This window comes from Schistosoma haematobium, chromosome 3 (assembly GCF_000699445.3).
Source record: "Schistosoma haematobium chromosome 3, whole genome shotgun sequence".
NCBI classification, from domain to species: Eukaryota; Metazoa; Platyhelminthes; class Trematoda; order Strigeidida; family Schistosomatidae; genus Schistosoma; species Schistosoma haematobium.
In genome coordinates this window covers 12,951,601-12,973,655 of record NC_067198.1, presented here as the reverse complement: position 1 = coordinate 12,973,655, position 22,055 = coordinate 12,951,601, and the positions used below count along the sequence as shown (strand labels likewise).

At 36.7% G+C, this 22,055-nt stretch overlaps 2 protein-coding genes across 4 annotated transcripts in view; one reads left to right on the top strand and one right to left on the bottom strand.

Moving 5' to 3' along the window:
• Window positions 1–405: 405 nt before the first annotated feature.
• Window positions 406–21,458, top strand: SFMBT2_1 (Scm-like with four MBT domains protein 2). 2 transcript variants are annotated; one of them, XM_012936761.3, is made up of 7 exons: window positions 406–493; window positions 5,246–5,357; window positions 5,389–6,200; window positions 6,236–6,634; window positions 10,455–11,594; window positions 13,455–13,856; window positions 19,930–21,458. In XM_012936761.3, the coding sequence occupies exons 3-7, from the start codon at window positions 5,592–5,594 to the stop codon at window positions 21,145–21,147; spliced, it is 3,768 nt and encodes a 1,255-aa protein (XP_012792215.1). In that variant the 5' UTR covers window positions 406–493; window positions 5,246–5,357; window positions 5,389–5,591; the 3' UTR covers window positions 21,148–21,458. The 2 variants fall into 2 exon arrangements, with proteins under 2 accessions (XP_012792215.1, XP_051068972.1); XM_051213038.1 differs by lacking the exon at window positions 19,930–21,458 and having other exon boundaries at window positions 5,400–5,462; window positions 5,509–6,200; window positions 13,455–14,663.
• Window positions 2,521–22,055, bottom strand: part of MS3_00005025 (uncharacterized protein) — a 28,473-nt gene continuing 8,938 nt past the window's right edge. The window contains exons 7-8 of one of the 2 annotated variants that reach the window (XM_051213034.1): window positions 7,409–7,806; window positions 2,521–4,753 (exon numbers count right to left, since the gene is read on the bottom strand). The gene's annotated coding sequence lies outside the window, so the exon portion shown is untranslated. Of the gene's footprint in view, window positions 4,754–7,408; window positions 7,807–19,861; window positions 20,291–22,055 lie in introns of those variants that run through there. The other variant, XM_051213037.1, reaches the window with a different exon arrangement.

The following is a 22,055-nucleotide window of genomic DNA, read 5'->3' as shown; positions in this document are numbered from 1 at the left end:
GTATTTGGTAAAAACATATATATGGTAACTTAGGCACCAACTTTACTGACTCATCTTTTTGCGTTCTAGAACTTGAGGGGGGAAAGTAGATTCCTCCGACAAAGTTCGTGCTGTTTACAGAGACAACCCCCTCATGTTCTGTCAACTTGGTAAATTCAGCAATGTGTTGTGTTACGTCTTTGAAGTGGCTGTCATTGTACATTGTCACTCCGCCTGTTTTTGGTGCCTTGTCTTACTAAAATTGTGTCAAGTTCTGTAAGCTCACTTCATCTGTAGACTTGGACGATAGCCATGTTTCAGTAAAGACTATAGTCTAATGGCTTCTGGAAACTGTTTATGGAACCAATCCTACTGGGTAGTTTCTTATCTATGTAAAATGACATTTTTGTCTCATTCTGTTTGTACGCATGACCCTGTAATGTTTAAAGTATGACCTTGGGTATTCAGGTCCCCAAACTTAATTGAGTGCATCTTCGTCAAGCGCTCCTCGCAGGTAGTTTGTTTTCTCGAGAAAGGAAATAGAAACTTCCTTGACTTTCTATCTTAAAATAATCTTGTTATTTTATGTGGTCTCAAAGTTCCTAAATGAATTATTAATGCATTTGATTCATTTGGAAAATGAAAGCTAAATGCTCAGTATCCGAACTAACAAAGAAAGGATCACTTCACTTACAAACCTTTTTAAAGGTTCATTAAAGATTCGTTTCGTCTGCTATGGAAGTTATCGTTTTCTGTCCAACTATCGAAAAGTTCATCCGAAGTAAAATAATGAGCACATGAAATCTACAATCAGAAGCTAGTATCCTGGCTTCCCGTTTAGAATCATAGGTTGATGCAGTCTCTGAGCCCTCTGTCTAGAATAAGTAATCGATTATTGCCAACCGGCTGAAATTATTGTGACTAGTATGATCACAAACAGAAACTAATAGACTACCATCACAAATTTTTCATTTATGATGTCGGCGGTGAAAGTTGATGAAGTATGATGTATCCGTATCGATATTTAACGGCCTACTGCGACTAATGAGACACTAGAGGTTTCCTTCATATCTTAATATTTGTCACTCTTTCCAAAATCAGCCCCGAGACTTTCAGTATCAAGTTGTGGCTTTTCTGAGTGGTTGTCTAGCAAAAGGGTGTATAGACATGTGGTCGCTTCTGGTGCCCAGTTTTTAACGTAAGTTATCGGAGTTACTAGTCAATCCACAATTGAGTAAAGCTAAATAGCGGTAGCTTAACTTATTCAGTCTTAACAAACGACCATCTTACATGTCATTCAATTTGCACTATTATTTCTAACTTAGCATATGGATGGAAATGTATATATTTAACTACAATGGTCGCTTTCAAATTCGAATTTATTAGATGTCTACACTATTGCTTAAAACATTTAACAATGAGTTAAGTTTTATTTCTTAAATACAAAAATGTGATTCAGCCTCTAAATGAAAATTCTTACTAAGTCACACTTGTATGACGGCTGTCCATGTAAAGATTTTCATATCTGCATAGGTATAACTGGGTTTCAGCTTGTGATTAAAATACTTGGATCACTAAGTTTAAACTTCATTGACTCAATCGTTCGCATCTACTTTTATTTCACCTCAGGTGTTAAGTTTTATAACGTTCATAGACATAGTCAATAAATCCGTAGCACAGTTAAAAAGTGTACCTTGACCTCTCTCGGGCGTAAGACAATTAAGCACTAGTCTAATTACCGTCATTTTTAATGATTTTTTTAGTGTCGTCGAAGCTTTTTCTGTTTTGGTAATGGTCTTGAAAACCAACTCATTGCTACTACATATTTTGGTGATTCTTAAAATAAAGTAGGTACCAAGTCACTCCGGTAGTTGTAGTATTCCCTGCGGCAATCAACTACTGGAGTAACATTGAAGTAGATTATCTCTGTATTTTCCATTTAAATAGAAATTCAGCGGTCTAGGTAACCCAATTACATCAAATTGTGCCGTTTCGTATCATGTACCAAATTCGACTATTATTTACCCGTCTCCTATTACCCCGGAAAAGACATTTCGTCCCAACATGACTTCTAATGCGTCATACCAATTAAACCACGGTCGGGGTCATAGTTTGCTAATACCTTGACGTTTACAATGTTGCGTTGCATCATTGGTGATATTTATTAGAGTAGAGACTGTCGGATTTCATTTCCATGCTAAATCCATAGATCCTAACATTTTAGTATATCACCAAAAATGTATAGGGTTAGCCTTTTTAACGTAAATTACATCTAAGTAGCTCATACAAGGGACAAGACACTCAAGCTTTCGGTGATATATGACTGGATTGTACATTCAGATTGCCTATTTGATTTTTTTGTCAGTGGAGCATAGGAGGGAAAGTTTTATGATAACTTCAACTTCACTTCAAGACAAAAATTGTATATAATATTGATTCTCCAGCTTCAGTGAGTTTTACTGTCTAAGTAATGCGAATTCTCGGTTATATATATATATATATATATATATATATATATATATATATATATATATATCGGTGATAGAAATGGGTTAAAAAGATATGACAGACGGATAATTGTAGCTGAAGATGATTTATGCGATTGTCCACATATAATGAATCAGTCAAATAGGTTACTTTTAAGCCACGTCTGTAAAAGTATGTAATCACTACCTTCTCGTGGCGGGGGTGTTGTTTATGACATTAAGAGGACAGAAAGCGAATGTCCGGCGCTTTAACCCGATTGGTGTACACAGAGCGTCCACCTAGGAAGTTGGAAAACCCTAATTCTAAACCAATGGTGCACATGGGCTCCAGGACCCTGAAGGAACAAATGGCGTATGAACTAATCGTTGGTCACCAGCTATCATGGGACTGCACCTCCCTATGTTGCTCCACTGCCTTGTAGATCAGACCTTTAGGTCGAAGGCTCCGGGTGTGGCTCCCAAAGAAAACCTCCTGCTTTGATTTGGGCACCCGGACAGTATCACAGCTCACACACTAATCAAGTGGCTTGTGTGGTGCATATGTGTTCGGTGCCTCTTTGTACCCATATTTGTGTTCAAATTAAATAAATCACTGATTCACACCATATGGAACAACGTAAATAATTCCCGACGTGATTTAAATCAACAGTCAGCGACTGGTTATAAATGGATCAGGTCTGAATTTGATATGAGCACATTTAGTTTTGTTAAAATAAGTAGAATTCTAGTCGATCGCTTATGCATAATGATCCAATGTAGCTGACTCATAACTACTACTGACACAACATTCATTGTCAGTTTCAGGCTGAATGATGATCAAAGTGAATGAGCAGTTGGCTACTCAATCAGAATGAGTTTCTTTAAAGAAACGCGAAACACTTATGCACAAAAGCATTTAAAAGAAACATGTCCCTCAAGCTTATATACAGTATAACCTATTGGCATGCATTAATATCTAAGGATCATTAAATATCCAGTAAATTTGCCACTTTAGATATCTGCAATTTTCCTATCCATTTTGATAGCCACTGTGTGGCACTTACTCCTTTCATGTTTCTTGTTCACGAATAATGGTCGAGTAATTATCAGATATACAATCGTAGATGTAGGGATAGTGAACATTGGAGGTGATAACCAGTTACATTGACTCTATTTAAAATCATTCAACTAAGCCAAATGTATCTCATCAAAAGTAATTGATAGCTTTGATTCAGATTTGTTGCAGTCCACATAAATCCAGTCGCATGGTGCGCATGTTAAATTTAAACTAAAATTAGATATAAAACAACCTGAAGGCAATCAAACAGTTGAACAATTCTCCTAGAAGTTCTTTCTGTTTGAACCTCCAGACGTACATATTTACCTACAGAATGTAATGTAAACAGTTTCACATAGTTTAGATGTCACAGTTGAGCTCCTAGCAAAATTAACCCGCAGGCAGCGTAAAACGTCAACATAAAAAATCTACTGAGAACTTATCAGGCTAACATAATTATATTACCATGGAAGTTAGTACAGAAAGTATTAATCTTCGTTGCTACATCAAGACAAATAATAAGATATACAAAAGTAAAGAGATGATGTCAAGGAGTTAGGTAAATAAGGTACAAACAAAATATCAGTACATTGTTTTCGGTGTGAATATTAAGTGATTACACGAGACTTTTATTCATCACTTATGGTTTTCTATCATCTTTAATACTTCACCGGGGAGTTCTTCAAGTTTACAACCGACAGCTATGTCTACGTTCGAGTAATATGTTTTCATCTATCAACTTTCAGTATTTTTTGAATCTAGTCATGTTGTAGTCAGCAACCCAGCTGCAAGTAAGTAGTGCAATTGTAGGTTTAAATCATGGGTCAGTTGCAGTCGATATAGGTTTGCAACCTTATCCAGAACTTTGAGCCTAATTTCAAAATTATATAAACGTTGGAAACAAATTTCCCCGATAATGTTTCATAGACAAACTTACAAAAATGCCTCAGAAGTATGAAAAAAATTATCACATCTAAACTGATGATGAAATATCCGTTTACATACAAAGACTTTAGAAAAATATAACTTTGAAAATAACACTTTCTGAAGTGAAAGATATTTTGTCGCATCATTATTAGAATAAAACTCGGAAAATTAGGTGTAACACGATTTCACTTCGTAATATGGTAAACACTAAGTCATCGTGTAAGGATTAAATTGTGATGGTCAACATTCTATCGGGTCATCTATATTTGGCAGTATTATAACCAGATATAGAGTGTTTATCTCCCTGAAATATCCAATTTTTCATCTAAAAAAGCGACAAAGTCAAGAAATATAAATGTTAGATGTTTTACTATTTTTAGGAAATATTAATCAATAGATGCATCTATAGCTCTAAAAGTTTACTTGATACTACTATAAATTTATTGTTTGACGATCTCAAAATGACTTCAATCAACTAAAAAATTCTAACATCGTCCCATACATTCAGTCTTAGTATTGTAGTTCTATAGTTCATAACATCAGTATCTATAGTGATTCCCAGGTACATTCTGTTGGTTATTTTCATCAATTAGTCCTCATCCTACACCAAACTCATTTTTAGCCAACACATACACTTCATACCAATATGAGGATAGTGTCGTTGATCAAGCACTTCGGTTGTGTTTGTAAATTTTGTGGCTTTAGCCCTAAAAAAACTAAATGAATATGTTGTTATCTACTATTCATGTTCCTATACATCTGACATTAAAAAGTTACTTAACCTTTTATGTATTTTCTGCGATTATCCTCACTTTAGGCACTTAAATCAGTGCGCTGAACGATATTGACCGATGGTTTTTTACTTTTTCAAGCGTAAAACAAAACTAGTTCTTTTCCATTTTGGTTCATTGCTTCCAAAAATTCATCTGGTGAGTCATTTTGTTATTATAATTCCACTAGATATATTATAGGTGTTCAATGACCTTGTCAAACTATTGCTCTAACCCTTCAGAGTAAAGTTTAAAAATATGAAAGTATATACACAAGTTACTCTTTGTGAGACATTTATTATTCCCATAGATTTGTCTGCTCTCATCTCTCACCAGGAAAGTATATCAACTGTGCAATAAAGTGTGATTGGTACACTAAATAGTTCCGAAGTGATGTCAAGTATGAATTTCAACTGGCATGTTTACCTTTCGGAGACAGGTGCTGAGATTTCACCATTTAATTTGTTTCCTCATGTGGCCCAGAGTTTTGAGACACTTGTTAAAAAAGGGGAAACACTTGAAGTTAATTCTCAGGGTTTTTCTGAGCAAAAGGAAGCGAGCATCCAAAATTCTTGGTGGCCAGCTGAAGTGGTGTTAGTATCAGGCTATCTTATTTTGCTGAAGTGGTGTATACCGGAGACCGCGGTACATTCATCTGAGACAACTACATGTCCCGTTTCAGGCACATCTCATACTATATCTCAATATCCCTCAAAAAACACTTTTTGGTTTGATGTTAAAGGTCCAGGTTGGGATTTTGTGCAACCAATCGGTTGGTGCCTATCAAAAAACACTAACTGGACTCCACCAAGTCAGATCTCTCATCTCAGTAATCAAGAAAACTGTTGGCAAAATACCGATTGGGCATCATGTTTACGGAGTCGTTCTGTTTGCAATACCTTTTTTGACCGACGTTGTTTGTACACTTTTGAGACCATTCGCGTTGGGGGGTACTTCGAATGTGAACATAATCTTGATCCAACTTGTGTTTGGCCTGCAAAGGTGAGCTTATATTTTGTAAACTTAACTATATCAAGGTGCTTATGAACATTGGTGGACGTGTTCTATTGTCATGGTTTGGAACAAGTTCAAAAGCACAAGCATGTGATAAGAGCCGTAAATTTTCTACATTCACCCTGTTTTACCTTAATCGCCGCTTGCACCCACTTGGCTACGGAAAGTTGTGTGATCTCAAATATTGTCCTCCTCCTGGTTATGTATTGGAACGTGCTATTTCAAACATTGATGCTTTTATACGTGGTGCTTGTCCGGCTACCTATAATGACCTTTCTAAATCTGTTGACTCACTCCTACTCAAGTCTATATTCTCTGTCCACAACAATATACAACCTCTTCATGAATTCAAAGTCGGGTGGAAGTTGGAAGCTGTAAATCCAATTAGACCGTATTTTGTACAGCCAGCCACAGTTGTTAAGGTTTGTTTTCATGTTTATATTAGTTAGCTTAGACTATTTTATCAGTTAATTTGATTGCATACAACTCGCGTCCTGATAATAAAACGTTATATCTTCGAATTTGTATCGGATTCGGAAGTAAACATTAGCGATATATACGAATGTATAGTTCAACTGAAATTAGAGGCTGTCATCTCTGGAGGTTCGATGCCAATATTGATGTTTACTGTCAGTTCAATGTAATTGATCCCACCAAACTTTACGAAGTCTCCAATAATCACTATTAGATGATATTGCCTGCCCTAATTGTTGTAGTCGAAAGTGTAGAATGGTAGGATGATATACAATTAATATTATCATCCCTCTTAATTCAGCCCCATGCTTTTGTAGAAATAGATCTGTCTATTGAGGTTTTTGTCCAGGTCACTTTAAATTTCCTCAATAATAATTACCCGTGGTAATGAAACTTTAACGCAGTGATTTAAAAACTTTATTTTCGTGATATCATTTTACCCACTTTTTTTTTAGATATTATTAGCGCAAATACCAGATAATTTCTACAGTAAACACCGAAAATTATTCGATGCGAAGACTATGGATAAAGATTTTCTGTCCACCAAAAATAAATAAAAGAAATAACATCTAAATTACTGACTCAAACATCATACTTTCCACAGAAAAGGTTGGGTCACTATGTATTGCATAGATCTGCACATGATTTTTAAGTTACATTATAATTCAGGCTGTCTTTGTAGAAGTTAGATTTATCTTCATCACCAATACAGTATTACTTACCTTGAATAATTATCATTTTTGGAGTAAATGGAACCTCATTCATTGAGGTCCTACTATGTTAAAAATGTTGGTTGAGAATCGGTAGTTATAGATTAAGAAACGTCATGGTAATTTGAGTCGTGCGTCACAGTGATATTAATAAATTTACGGCAAATTGTTCTATTAAAAGCTATCTTTCATCACAATTCTATTTATTTATTTGTTCACCTGCCATATGATTCTTGTCTGTTTCCAACGTCGGTTTTTATGTTGCTGAAATCTGTGACCACATGCGTCAGTACGTTTTTTCATAGCATTCCAGTTCGTTTTCTATGTTTATCCCTTGGTCAACAAGAGAGGGTAGGGAATATTGATGCCAAAATTGACAGCTACATTAAGTTGCTGATAAGTTTGTGCAACTGCAAACAAAATACAGCAAAATGAAAAGTTTCATAATAGGTCTTGTGTTATTAATCCAAGATGTTTTTCAGGCTTCTTGACCGTTCACATGAACAAAACAAATCATACATAATTAAATCTTGGTTCCAAACTCTTAAAAACTTTCGCTATATGAACAGTCGATCTGATACACAGACAAATACAAGTAAAGTAGAACCTGGCAAAAGTATGTATATGTTGATCTAAGTTTCTACCCTCCATATAATAATAGCAAACGCTAATCAACGAGAGTAGATCGAAATAAATATTTAAAAATTACCAGTAAAACAAAAAATAAAAAGGGATAGACTAAACAATACAAACGGAAAGTGAAACATTTCGGATGGTACAGTACCAACGACTTCAGGCACTATTTTATCAAACTAGACAATTACTCAAACTTCGTACTATTGGTTCTCATAAGAAACTATAAATAGAATTATAACAAAAGTGTTTGGACAATATGATGATGAATCTTTTAAACGCTTAATTATCGTATGGAGATTCGATTAGTCTATTTGGTGAAGTTTTTGACTAATTTCAGAGGCTTTTAACCACCTTGAGTAGCAATGAAAAAACGCTTGTTTCACACTCATCTTACCAAATGTGAAATGCCATTTGAGAAATAGTGTGAGCTTTGAAATAAAGCAAGAATAACCCTGTTTACAATATGGGATGTATTCATTATGTTTCTTAATTTTCTCCTAAGCTACATACAAGTTAATAAGTTTAGCTTGCTCAAAATATTAATATACGTAGAACATTAATAAACAAATCGTTAACTAGTGAAAAGCAAATTATTTAGAGGGAAAAATAATTTTGTTTTGCCTTATCGAGATTCGCAGAGTCGGCTTTCGCCTGGCTTCTTTATTAAAAAGACTCAGTGGTTAAACTTCGACTGACTTAGTGAAATAAATGAACAGTGTAAATAACCTATTTATTGACTTTTCACTTTTCCATTAATTGAGATCACAATTCCTTCTTATTTCAATAAATCTTTACCGTATTACGTGATAAAATCGTATCCTCCAATATCCTAAAGCTATCCCAATTATGTATCAGATCTCCATGAGAAATTTTGATTCTAACTTCATCACAAACAAAAGTTTGTCTTCCAAACAGTTTGTACTTCACTGGTTAATGGTTTGTTTATTAATGTTCTACGTATATTAATATTTTGAGCAAGCTAAACTTATTAACTTGTATGTAGCTTAGGAGAAAATTAAGAAACATAATGAATACATCCCATATTGTAAACAGGGTTATTCTTGCTTTATTTCAAAGCTCACACTATTTCTCAAATGGCATTTCACATTTGGTAAGATGAGTGTGAAACAAGCGTTTTTTCATTGCTACTCAAGGTGGTTAAAAGCCTCTGAAATTAGTCAGGTGGATTGTACGCTGTTTTTACATTATGGCTGAAAGTGTCTTTTATGGAGGATATGATTTTCCAGTCAGTCATCATAATAAAGCCTGGTAAATATGTTCATCCGTATAAGCTGTTGTACTATATTAGCACGATGACGTGACATTAGCAAGATGTAAAGGAACTAAAACGATGAAGTAGCAATGACAATGAATAAGACTAATCATTAAGAATATGGCTAAGGAAGTAGTATATATGAAGCAATGTTTGAATTAGAACTGAAGAGGCAGATAAGGAGTGAATACACATGCATCATTATGAACGATTTGGTACCTTGTCATTCAAAGGATGGGATTCGGTTCTGATTTAGTCATCAGTATAACTGATCTTAATACTTCAACGCTCCCGTAACTGTACCCAATAAGATTTTTCCATAGGATTTTTTCGCAGCTTAATTAGTAGCTTAAATGGTAACACCACTCTGTGATACTGTTCCATAAACCGATGAATACTAGTAAGAAAATATCAAGCAAATATATACGTGACTAGCTAGTTAACAAGCTTAGTTGATTTCAATAACTGTGTACGTTTCAGATCGAAATCGTTTTATAAAGTAAAGTGAAAGTAAAAACCTCTGTCTTAACTAGCCTGATTACTTTGCAGTTTTTTTTATTAACAAGATGTCAAAGTCCCATTCAAATAAATGCACTTCTATTTACTAAGATATCAGATATGCTATGCACTGATCAAGTTCAAATTAGTTTCTAGTGTTATTTCTATATAGGTTGATTGTTATCACACAGGAAATCTAATGTTTTCTTAAGTTAAAAAAATATCTTTCAACTCAGTTTTGTCAACCTCATTTTGTCATCAGGTTTAGGGTGATGTTAGCGATAGTTGCATATAACGAAGTCTGATTGGCTATTTAGTGGTAACCAATAGCAGATTTCTAACCATAAACACACTTATACCTTAATTTAGTTTGTAATATAGTTTATATGGCTTTCTGACTGGAAACATATATTACTGCTTTATATATTTCCAAGAGTGTAGAATTTTTCCCTAGGTATCTTCACAAACAGGATTTTATTTTCTCGCTTTTATTTTGTTTTGTTAGAACTACTGGTTGAATATTTAGACTGTTTTAAACATAATTGCTTGTGAACTTGAAATCTCTGTTATTTGCTTAGTAGTTCTTATTAATAATAAATACTTGTTAACTTAGTCTACTCTCTTTCTCTCTCTCGTAATCTTATTCACCAGGTATTCAATTCAAGATATTTTCTCGTAGAATTAGATGATTTAAATCATAATGAAGGTGAATCGGATAGAGAAGATAGCAGTATTACTAACTCAAATTTATTTTCTTTAAAAATTCAGTTTGTTGCTTATGCAGGTATGCCGGAAATTATGCCAGTTAATGAAAGTCAACTAAGAGGAATATATTTATCCCCACCATCTGGTTGGCCTATAAATAGATATTTTACTTGGACTAATTATCTCACTTATCTATCTGCTCATAACAATTATCCAACTAATCAATCCACATCGAAAGATATAAACACTAATAATGTATTTATTCAAGATGAATTTACTAAGAACACAATTAGTGTTACTTCAAAAACAAATATAAATACACTTCATTGTACAAACGTATCTTCTAAAGACGTAAATCAAGTAATTTCTATTAATGATCTACCTATATGTCCTTCAGAGTCCATTTTCAAAGGGACTCATGCATTTGATTCTGCTCAAAAATTAGAAAATTCAAGTAATTCTAGTTCTGAACAAAATTTTAGTTCATTGTATTCTTCAAAAAGTTGGCAGACTAATGAGAATGATGTCAATTATAAATCGGACAGGAATGAGACAAATTCTAATAGATTTTTATTAGGTATGAAGTTGGAGATGGTGCCACCTGCATCTATTTGCTCAAAAGCTCATTATTGTGATATTGGACCTGCACTTTGTACAGCTACAGTTACACGAGTCGAATATCCTCACTTATTATGGCTTCTTCCAGATATACCGTGTATAGAAAACTTTACTAATGATGAGAAAATAACCCATTATCAAAGTAGACCGATATTAGTAGATGCTCGATCTACCGATTTGTATCCTGTTGGTTGGTCCGAATTTGTTGGTCATCCACTTATTCCTCCAAGTGGCTATGATATTAAAGAAAGCTTTTCATCAGAAGTTTATGTCGAAAAATCTTACAGTAATAATGAAAGTGAAGAATCAACTACTCCCTCTACACAATTAAGGAAAGACTGTTGTATTCCTGGAGGTTTCAAACCTACACATGAACTTCAAAGTTATATTATACCCTATATCAAAGAGGAAATATGTCCACCCATTTATATCAATTCAAGATGTTACCTTGGTCCCTTCTTATGTAAAGTAAGCATTTTGAAATGTTTTCATCTGTAAATTATTTGTTAGACAGATTTCAGTCTACTTTCATTTTTTCGACATGTTTTTCCCAGGAATTTATTGTATGAATTATGGATGTGAGACGAGCGAACATCTTTTACTCATAGTTACTTACTTACTTACGCCTGTTACTCCTCGTGAAGGAACATAGGCCGCTCACCAGCATTCGCCATCCAACCCTGTCCTGGGCAATCCTTTCCATATCCTTCCAGTTGTTATTCATCTTTTTCATATCTGCTTCTACTTCCCGACGTAATGTGTTCTTTGGCCTTCCTCTTTTCCGCTTCCCTTCAGGATTCCAAGTTAGGGCTTGTCTCGTGATGCAGTTTGACGATTTACGTAATGTATGTCCTGTCCATTTCCATCGTTTTTTCCCAATTTCTTCTCCAGCTGGAAGCTGGTTTGTTCTCTCCCACAGAAGGCTGTTGCTGATGGTATCCGGCCAATTGATGTTGAGTATCTTGCGTAGACAGCTATTTATAAATACTTGTACCTTCTTGATGATGGTTGTTGTAGTTCTCCAAGTTTCAGCTCCGTACAGTAAAACTGACTGCCTTGACGTTGGTATTGAAGATTCTGTCTTTGATATTGGTTGAAAGTTGTTTTGAGTTCCATATGTTCTTCGATTGTAGGAATGCGGCCCTTGCATTGCCAATCCTTGCCTTTACGTCTGCATCTGAACCTCCTTTTTCATCGATTATGCTTCCCAGGTATGTGAAGGTTTCCGCATTTTCCTGAGTTTCTCCATCAAGAGTGATTGGATTGGTGTTCTCCGTTTTGAATTTGAGGACCTTGGTTTTCCCCTTGTGTATGTTGAGGCCTACTGATTTTACTCATAGTAGTGGCATAAATTTCATTCGATCTTGAAGTGTTTTTGAATTCGTTCAAACTAAAGAGTAATCTAATCATCAATCATCCATCTGAATTTCGAATCAGTTATTCACAACAGAATGCTTACAACGGTTGAAAAATAAGTTTGGTTCAGGTAATGTCATTAGGTATTTTTAGTGTACAGTCGTAGGTTTTGCTTCCGATATGACAAGATTGATACGGTTTGAATGAATGTTAGTCTTACTATTCTGAGAACTATCTACACTAACTATTAAGTAATTTTATGGCAAGTCAAAGTAATTATCTTATGTCCTAACTAAATTTCTGGGATATCTATCTACCTTCTACTCAAACATTGCAATGATTTCTCTGTTTTTTAATTAATAATTGATATTAATACCATTGTTTATTCACTAGCTTCTTCAAAAACGCATGCCGTTTACCAACATGCTAAATATCTATAAACTCAAGCAAAAGATACTGCCGGGGATTGGTTTATTTTTCCCCTTGTATGTAATTCAAAACGCAAATTCTTTATAATACATTATCTAACTTTTACTCAATAAAAAGTGGTTTTAGGAGCAGAACTGATATAAAACATTTACTAGTAAAGTATCGATTAAAAATAATTTATTGGAATGTTTCAACTGTATCCAAAAAGGGTAGTAACATAGAGTCTAAGTGATAATTTTTTAATTGTTGTTTGTGAGAACAATTTTTCCGGCAATATTCTCTAAGATGACAGTAGATTACTCTTCAGTAGTTTTTGACATAACTTTGTTCATTTTAACAAATATGTTTATTGATAGTTGACAAATCTCCACGTGTTATCAGGTAGACTAATCATGAAAACCTTAAAAGTGAAATATTCTTATGATAACAAGGAAAAATAGCTTTACATTTACACTTGACTTATTTCATGTGAATATTCTATCATAATTAACACTTCTTTGATTCCGTTTTTTAACTAAAAATTTTAAACTTAATGTTTTTCAGTCTAACCTTGACTTACTTCCTCGTCAATTCGGTCCTGGTTCAGTAACAAGAGTGATGCAATGCTTAATTACTCGTTTGATCCGTGCTGCCCATAAACCTGTGCGCGTATTACGAATGTTCGAAGCTGATTGGGTTACTGGGATGGCATCTGTTCTTAATAGTCGCAAATTGTCAGGGATAAACATCAAAGATTGTGGAACAACTGGACTAGATAATAATTTTCGAGTACGAAGCACTATTCATCCTTCTCTCCAACAGGCTAAAAAAGAAGTCATTGAACAGCGTCGTGAAGCTATGCGTGTGGTTTTAGTAAGCGTGAGATGTCCTAGACGAGGAATAAAAATTGAGGTGCCAGTGGAAGTTTGTTGTCGAACAAGAGCAGTTGAAGAATATTGTCGACAGGTAATTTTCAGTTTGTGGTGAAAAAATAGATGTTTCGTGGTTTTAGATCATCTAATCATTGACATTTACCCATCCCAATGAACACAATTGCTAACAAAACTTTTGTTTTACCTTCATTCTGAATAACGGTTGTGAACATATTATAACTCTTCCTTCGGGTTTCATGTTTTAGTTCTTATTATAAGCTAGAAATTATTCCGCCTAAAGACAGGTTGTTTTTTCACCTTTCTATGTATTATATAGCGCACACACACGTATGTGTTCACATTTCATTTGAAATGAAATGCGTTGCCTTGTCATTTTTTTGTACATAAGTTGATCATCATTAAAATCAAGACTAAATACATAATGCTTAAACCTTATCCCGTAGAATTCACCATTCGGGTTGTTTACACCTACTTATTGACATGTTTCCAACACGAAACTGTATTCACCTTCGCCGTATTATTCGTTTCATATAACCGTCACAATCTGAGACTAGTTAGTGTTTGTTTATCTCTATCTGTTAGAGTATTCAGCACTTTTTTGTGCAAATTAAAGATAGTAAAATTACCAGACATAAATTTATATGCCCTAACTATAATTACTTGATTGTGTTGACCATGTATGTTCGATAGAGGTCACTTTTTAAGAGTCCCGATCGAACCTGCTACCTTGACGCGGTGGTCAGGCTTGCCTATCGTGATGACCCAGCCGAGCTATATTGGCTGGAACATATGTTCCTGTAGGTTCTACCATACCAGGCAGGTCGATTGGTGAACGGTAAGACTAAAAGCAGCAACTCAAGGTCTGAGGGCGAAGTCGTACTGCTGACTGTAGAGAGGTGTGACAGCAGTAAGGTGTTTCCTTCGGACAAACAGCATGACAGCGATGCTGCCTTCCCACAAGGAGGGGTGGGGTTAGTAAAGGTCGACCCTAAAAATGTCACACCTCACCTTACCTCACGGATCTCCGTCTCCGGCGGTAAGGCCCTTTGAAGAACGGAGCTAACACGTCAAAAACCTTCCACAAAAAGGCCGTGCGCGACCGGCCTCAAGCAGTTGTCCCTTGGGCTCTGCGGTCACGCTCCCAGGTCGTTAAGACCAACACTAATCCAATTTCCTTTTCAGGTACCTCCAGAAGAACCCTTCCACGGTGTGGGCAGCCGGGAAGTGATATCAGCCCTCATACCCGTAACAACACACGAGACCAAGTTGGTCACATTCAAATCCTTCCTACACCTCCTAATACCTCTCTTATCTCCATGACTAACCCTCCTCACGTCCCTTTATCACCTCGCACCGCTAGGGCAAACGATTCGAGTACGTGGAACTCTATTCCTGGTCTCCTGAAACCACGCTCTAAACTACACATAGGAGCTTTTAACGTACGAACACTGTGCCAAATAGGACAACAGGCTTCCTTAGCTAGGATTTTAGAATCCCACGCCATCGATGTGTGCTGTGTCTCCGAAACGCGCATACAGGATCCAAGTAGCGTCATTCATTTGACCCCACCATGCCAAAATAAAGAACCGACTCGAGTTACGCTTCGTGTATCTGGAAGCCCTGATTCTGCTTCCCGTGGCCTCGCCGGCGTAGGTATAGCATTGAGTCCTAGGGCAGAACTAGCTCTCTTAGAGTGGATCCCAGTAGACAGTCGTTTGTGCGCTGTCCGACTAAACGGAACAGTAAGGATCCGAAAAGATAGGGACACTCTTCGTTGTCTCTGCCTATTCTCCCATTGACTGCAGCTCAGATGATGTTAAAGATGAGTTTTACAGAAAGCTTTCGGACCTTCTCCGAAAAGCTAAGCGCTCGGATGTAGTAATAGTGGCCGGTGACTTTAATGCTCAAGTAGGTAAACTAAGCGATAGGGAAAGACACCTAGGTGGATCTTATGATGTCATGGCTCAAAGAACAGATAATGGCGACCGTCTGTTGCAGCTATGCTCAGATAACCGCCTGTTCCTTGCAAATACTAACTTTAAGCATAAGGAAAAACATCTTTTAACATGGCGACCCCTAATTCGTCCCAACGTTGGACCCAAATAGATCACATCGCTATCAGCCACCGATGGAGGGGCTCGATAGAAGACTGTCGCTCATTCTGGAGCACATGCCTAGATTCAGATCATGCTCTAGTGCGAGCGCGTATTTGCTTGCGTCTTACTGGACGTAGGAAAGACGCTGCAAGTAAACCTCTTAGGGCCCTACTTAATGGTAGTCAAGCTAAGAGTATATTTCAGGGACAACTAGGAAGATAGTTAGGCAGCCATGTGTGTGATGCCCACCCCGATGCAGCATGGAATGATATCCGAAAAGCTGTGGAAACAGCAGTGATATCTGCTAGTAAGGTAAACCAGAAGGTTAGGGAGCAACACTGGATCTCAGCAGCATCTATCGCACTGATAGATGCTCGGAAACTCATTCCACCTGGCTCTGAACACAATGAAGAGCGGAGTCAGCTTAAGCGCAAGCTGACAAGAAGTCTACGCAATGATCGCGAACAGTGGTGGATAGCGAAAGCAAGAGAGATGGAAAAGGCAGCGGCAATAGGTAATAGCAGACAATTGTTCAGACTCGTTAAGGAAACCGGAATTAGGAACCCGACCGTTAGCGAAACAATCTCAGAGAAAGATGGACATATTATTCATTCTCAATCCAGGAGATTGGATCGATGGGCAGAACACTTTAGGGATCAGTTCAACTGGCCTTCAGCCACACTTCGGTTCCCCACGATCTCTAGTCAACCTGAATGGCAAGTTAATGTAAGTCCTCCGACCCTTTACGAAGTTGAAAAAGCCATAGGAAATCTGAAACGAGGGAGAGCAGCAGGCCCTGACAGGTTTACTCCTGAGATTTTTAAGGATGGTGGTCCAGTATTAGCAATGAGATTAACCGAGGTCTTAGATAGAATTTGGGAACTGGACGTAATCCCATCTGACTGGTCTCAATCACTGATTGTACCTGTCTATAAGAAAGGACAAAAGTCCTCTTGTGACAATCACAGAGGAATCAGTTTGACTAATATAGTGTCTAAAATATTAGCCTCAATAATACTTCGACGCCTAACCAAAGCTCGTGAAGAGCAGATTAGAGAAAACCAAGCCGGTTTTCGACCTGGACGTGGTTGTATAGATCAGATATTCACACTACGTCAGGTTCTAGAACACAGATTCAGACGCCCCACAATGGTAGTATTTCTCGACCTTAAGGCGGCATTCGACTCTGTTGATCGTGAGGTTCTATGGCAGTGTTTGTCACTGAAAGGAGTACCAAAGAAGTACATTAACCTTATAAAGGCTCTCTACTCGAACACAACTGGTAGAGTGAGAGCTTATGGCGAACTGTCATCAGAATTGATTACCTCAAATGGTGTTCGTCAGGGCTGTCCACTCTCCCCATTCTTGTTCAACTTTGTGGTTGACGTACTTTTAGAGATAACACTCTCCTCATCTAAATTTCCAGGGGTTGAACTTCTACCGGGAGGTTCACTTGTTGACTTAGAATATGCAGATGACATAGTTTTATTTGGTGAAGACGTTGACAAAATGCAGAGTCTTCTGACCACTCTAAGCAACAATGCAAGCATGTTCGGGATGCGATTCTCTCCCTCGAAATGCAAAATGTTGCTTCAGGATTGGGTTACATCGACACCCGAACTAGTGATAGGGAGTGAAGTAGTTGAGTGTGTCGACCGCTTCACTTATCTTGGAAGTCTCATCAGCCCTTGTGGTTTGGTGTGTGACGAAATCTCAGCACGGATACAGAAGGCTCGACTAGGTTTTGCCAACTTGCGTCATTTATGGCGTAGGCGAGATATCCGTCTATCAACCAAAGGACGTGTTTACTGCGCAGCAGTTCGTCCCGTCCTACTTTATGGGAGTGAAACATGGCCGGTAAGAGTAGAGGATATTCGTAGGTTACTAGTATTCGATCATAGATGTCTTCGAGACATTCCTCGTATATCATGGGACCACCGAGTAAGTAATCAATTGATGAAGTAGTGAAACTTCATCAGTTGAGATGGCTGGGACACGTGTTACGTATGCCCAACGACCGACTGCTTCGACGAGCGATGTTCAGTGGTATAGGAGTAGGTTGGAAGAAAGCTAGGGGTGGCCAGACCAAAACATGGCACAAATCCATGAAGTCACAGACAAGTGGACTGAGCCATGTTGGTAGGTGTAGACTACCTGGTTGGGGACCACGAGATAATAGCAGCCGATGGTTAGAGACCCTGAATGACATGGCTCAAAATCGTTTGCAATGGCGCAAGTGCATACACTCTTTGTGTTCTCCCAAATTCTAATCTTCTGAATTCTTCATGTCCCTTTTTTCCTCTTTCCAAATTTATTTCACTGGATTATACTCTTTAAATAACATCTCCAAACCCTAATCTTCCCGATTACTGCTTATACTCTTACTACCTCTACGATTACGGGATTTGAATCGACAACTGCATCTCTGTGCTAATGTGGTGTGGCAACTCGAACTGATGTACGTACGTACGAAGTTCTACGTTGTTACTGACTGACTTTTTAAGAGTTATCAGACAGATAAACTCAAAAATCATTCAACATTGTCAAATGAAATAAAATTAAGTGTCATCGTAAGTCATATACAAAATTTTACCGTACACAAATAGACTTTTTAACCTGCTAAAATAGTTTGATAGAATATATCTAGTGGTATGGATTAGTTGTCTTAACCATATTCTTTGTATAAATCAGTTCCTATCTGCATACTTATTTACTATGCTTTTGACAACATCCACTAGTGATACTTGATAAGCAGAAGAAGAAAGGGTAGAGCTGGTTAAACTGTTATCCTCCAGTCTTGTATCTAGGTCATGATTTTTCTCTTGAAACACCACAAACTTACTATAGATTTCCTAATTTAGTAAACTTTAGTTATATATATTGCTTGAATCTTCCCATTGACGTTTAGAATTGCAATCGATCAGTCTCTTATTGGCATATGTGCATCCTGTCCGGATTACCTCGATATTACCTTAAGTCCGATGCCAGCCACCATCCGTTTTTGCTTATAATACTTGTGACTTAGAGCAATATCGAGGTCATCCACACAGGATCCATGTATGCCAATAATAGACTGGTCAATCGCAGTCTTAAACAACAATGGGAAAATTCAAACAAATAATACAAAAATAAATTACCAGCTCCACCTAGTTTGGTCTGAGCTATCGAGGATTATCACTTAGCTTTCACACCAACAATATGCCTTGAAGCAGAGTACACAAACCAACCTATGCTTGATAAATAAATCACGCCTCTTAAGACTATGTTGACTTTTGTTCGTGACAATTGGATCGCATTAAAACACCGTTGAGATCCCAGTATTTTCATCATTAATTTGTTATAATATATTCCGATATTGTTTAAATCACTTAGCATTATTTCCTTTGTAAAGATCCTTAATTGTTCTTACTATTTTCTTAGTCCTGAAATAACTATCAGAATGTTGTAATTAGCACAAATTTTTCCTATACAGTAAGTAGATAGACCAACCTATTCAACAGTTGTACCAGTAAAGCCTGCTGAAGAGCTACATTTATCAGATGCAATGTTTTGTATGGAAAATTGTAGTGATGCTGTTAGTTATTCAGCTTACCTACCTTCTCTTCATTAAATACATCACAATATGGCTTCTATTGTGTGTAAAAGGTCAGTCTCGTAAAGTTAGCTATGAAACCTGCATCTTTGATCTAATCCAAATGCAATGGGTTTTGCGCTACTTTGAAACTGCTTAAGATTGAAACGATATAAAAAAGTGTACTTAACAACCCCATTAAGACATGCTCAGACGTTACCTTTCTCGGTTATATGACCGAAACTACCCTCCAATCTCCTATTACACACCATTCATTATGTTGTGCATAGATTAGTCATAAAAATGAAGTTGTCAATGTTTTTAGCGTTCGAAAATATTAAGTATAGGTAATATACATTCCTTCAAAAGTGTGAAGTACGCAAACAACCATGTTAAAAGTGATTATACTAGGAAACAATAATTAATTACTATTTTGATTGTAGTCAATTTTATACATTTCCTTCTTCTGTCTTTTATAGATATCTCTAGTTTTTGAAGCGTGTCCACATCTCCTCAGTCTTGTTCCTCCTCCATTACCAAAAGAATCCAACTCAATTATATCACCATCTGCCAATGGATTAGATACTGATCGTCTCTTTTCACAGGAATCAAGTGGAATAATCCCTAACCTAAGTGCAGCTCAAATCCCTACTGAAAACATCTCTTTGATTGACGACTGTCCATCTTTCTGTAGTGTCCGTTTGCGTTCGCGTTACTTTGATCGTCTTCCAGGATGGAAAAGGCGTCTAACTGCATTACGTGCATTTACTGACTCTTTTTATCTTGATAGTGATCAGAATCGCATTATTTTGAGTGCTCCCAACAGTCATGTCACTCGATCTACATCAACATTACAAAACAATTTAAATTGGGTTAATAGGCTTGAGTCCCAATCCTTTTTTCAGTCAAATAGTTGCAAAGTTCCTAATTCAAAGAATAATAACCTTGTGAACAGAGCCAAACGAAAGCATCAAAACTACTCACGAAACTCCATGGAACATGGTAATGAAAATATCTCGAATGGTTTCAAAAACATTGACAATGGGCGTACTGGATCCAAAAGATCTGTCCGCTCCAACTTTGTCAATCCAGCAGGCAAAAAGCGTATCATTAGTTCGGATACAATTATGGTAAACCATCAGACATCATCCATTCGTGAATCACATAGCCATCCCGCGTGTACTACTGCCTTTGATACCCCGAAAAATGTACACACCCCTCCTGTCCCTAACTTGCAGCATTCATGGCACCTGAATCATTTATCAGCCGCCCCATCAAGTTACTGCTTAACCGTACCCAACATTCCAAATTCTTCACACAGTAACAGTCCAGTTACCGCACAACTACCTCCAAACCATATTCCACTAATGGAAAGAGATATTGACTCGTGGCTCTGCAATATTCCAAGAGTAGTTTTACCAAGCAATCCTATGTTTTGGACACCTGTTGACTTAGCTTCATATCTTGGCAGTACCGATTGTCGAGAAATGTGGCCATGGCTTGCAGCGGAAGCTGTAGATGGGCAAGCATTTATGTTACTAACTTTACCAGTTCTGCATAGACTAGTTGGTTTACGCTGGAATGATGCTGTACGTCTTGCACGGCATGTGATGTCTGTTAAACAAGCCTTTCTAGAACAGTTTAGTATGAATCCACATTTAAATGAAACATATTCAACGGATAATGTAACATCGTGATTTAAGACTATCCATTAAAAGGTCGACTCTTCACTACACAGATATCCATGTTTTTAGCCTCTACCATACAGTTAGTCTTTCTAAAATAAGTTTTTTTTGTAAATTTGTCAATTACTGTAATTTTTTAAAAAGAAGTAAATTTTCAATGTGATCTTGCATACTTAATGTATAATTTCTGTATTTTCAACTTTTTGGTGTTTCCATCATACTTGATTTTTACTTTACCATCTTCGATTATTTTTTGTATAGTTCAGTGTAATATAAAAAACACTCCATGTAAAATAAAACAGGTTTATTTAGTATGCATAATACGACGATCGAGTTGCTTTTTTAAATGTACATAAATAAATAATATAGTGAAGTGTGGTAATATTCAAGTAAAATTATTTTGATCACCTTAATTGTATAGACACTTTTCAAGCATCAAAATCCTGACAAGCGCTAATACCGATCGAATGGTTTAAGAAACAATCGCATAAAGTATTTCCGCTTATATAGAGTCAAGCGTAATGTTCATAGTATATTTATTTGTAAACCGACGTTTTAATGTTTTTGACCGATGATAGTAGGAAACAATCTTGATTGTTTTCAAACGGTTCCAAATACAATGAGTCAGTACCTTCTGTGTACATGGTTCTGCCGCCTTACGCTTCATACCGAAAACTCAAGAGCTCTTTCATCACGTGAAAATCGACTCGTGTTGTTGAACTGACTGGAAATTCTGTAGAACTTAATTGGTTAAAGTTTATCTGTATCAAAATTTATTTTGCGATACATGGATAGTATGGAACTGTATGGACAATACATCCTGAGCCTCATTTCAGTTAACCACTTCAAGCTCTATCACTGGTTTCGGTTACTATACACTACGGTATGATTCAAAAATCGAACAGGAGATAATTATGTAG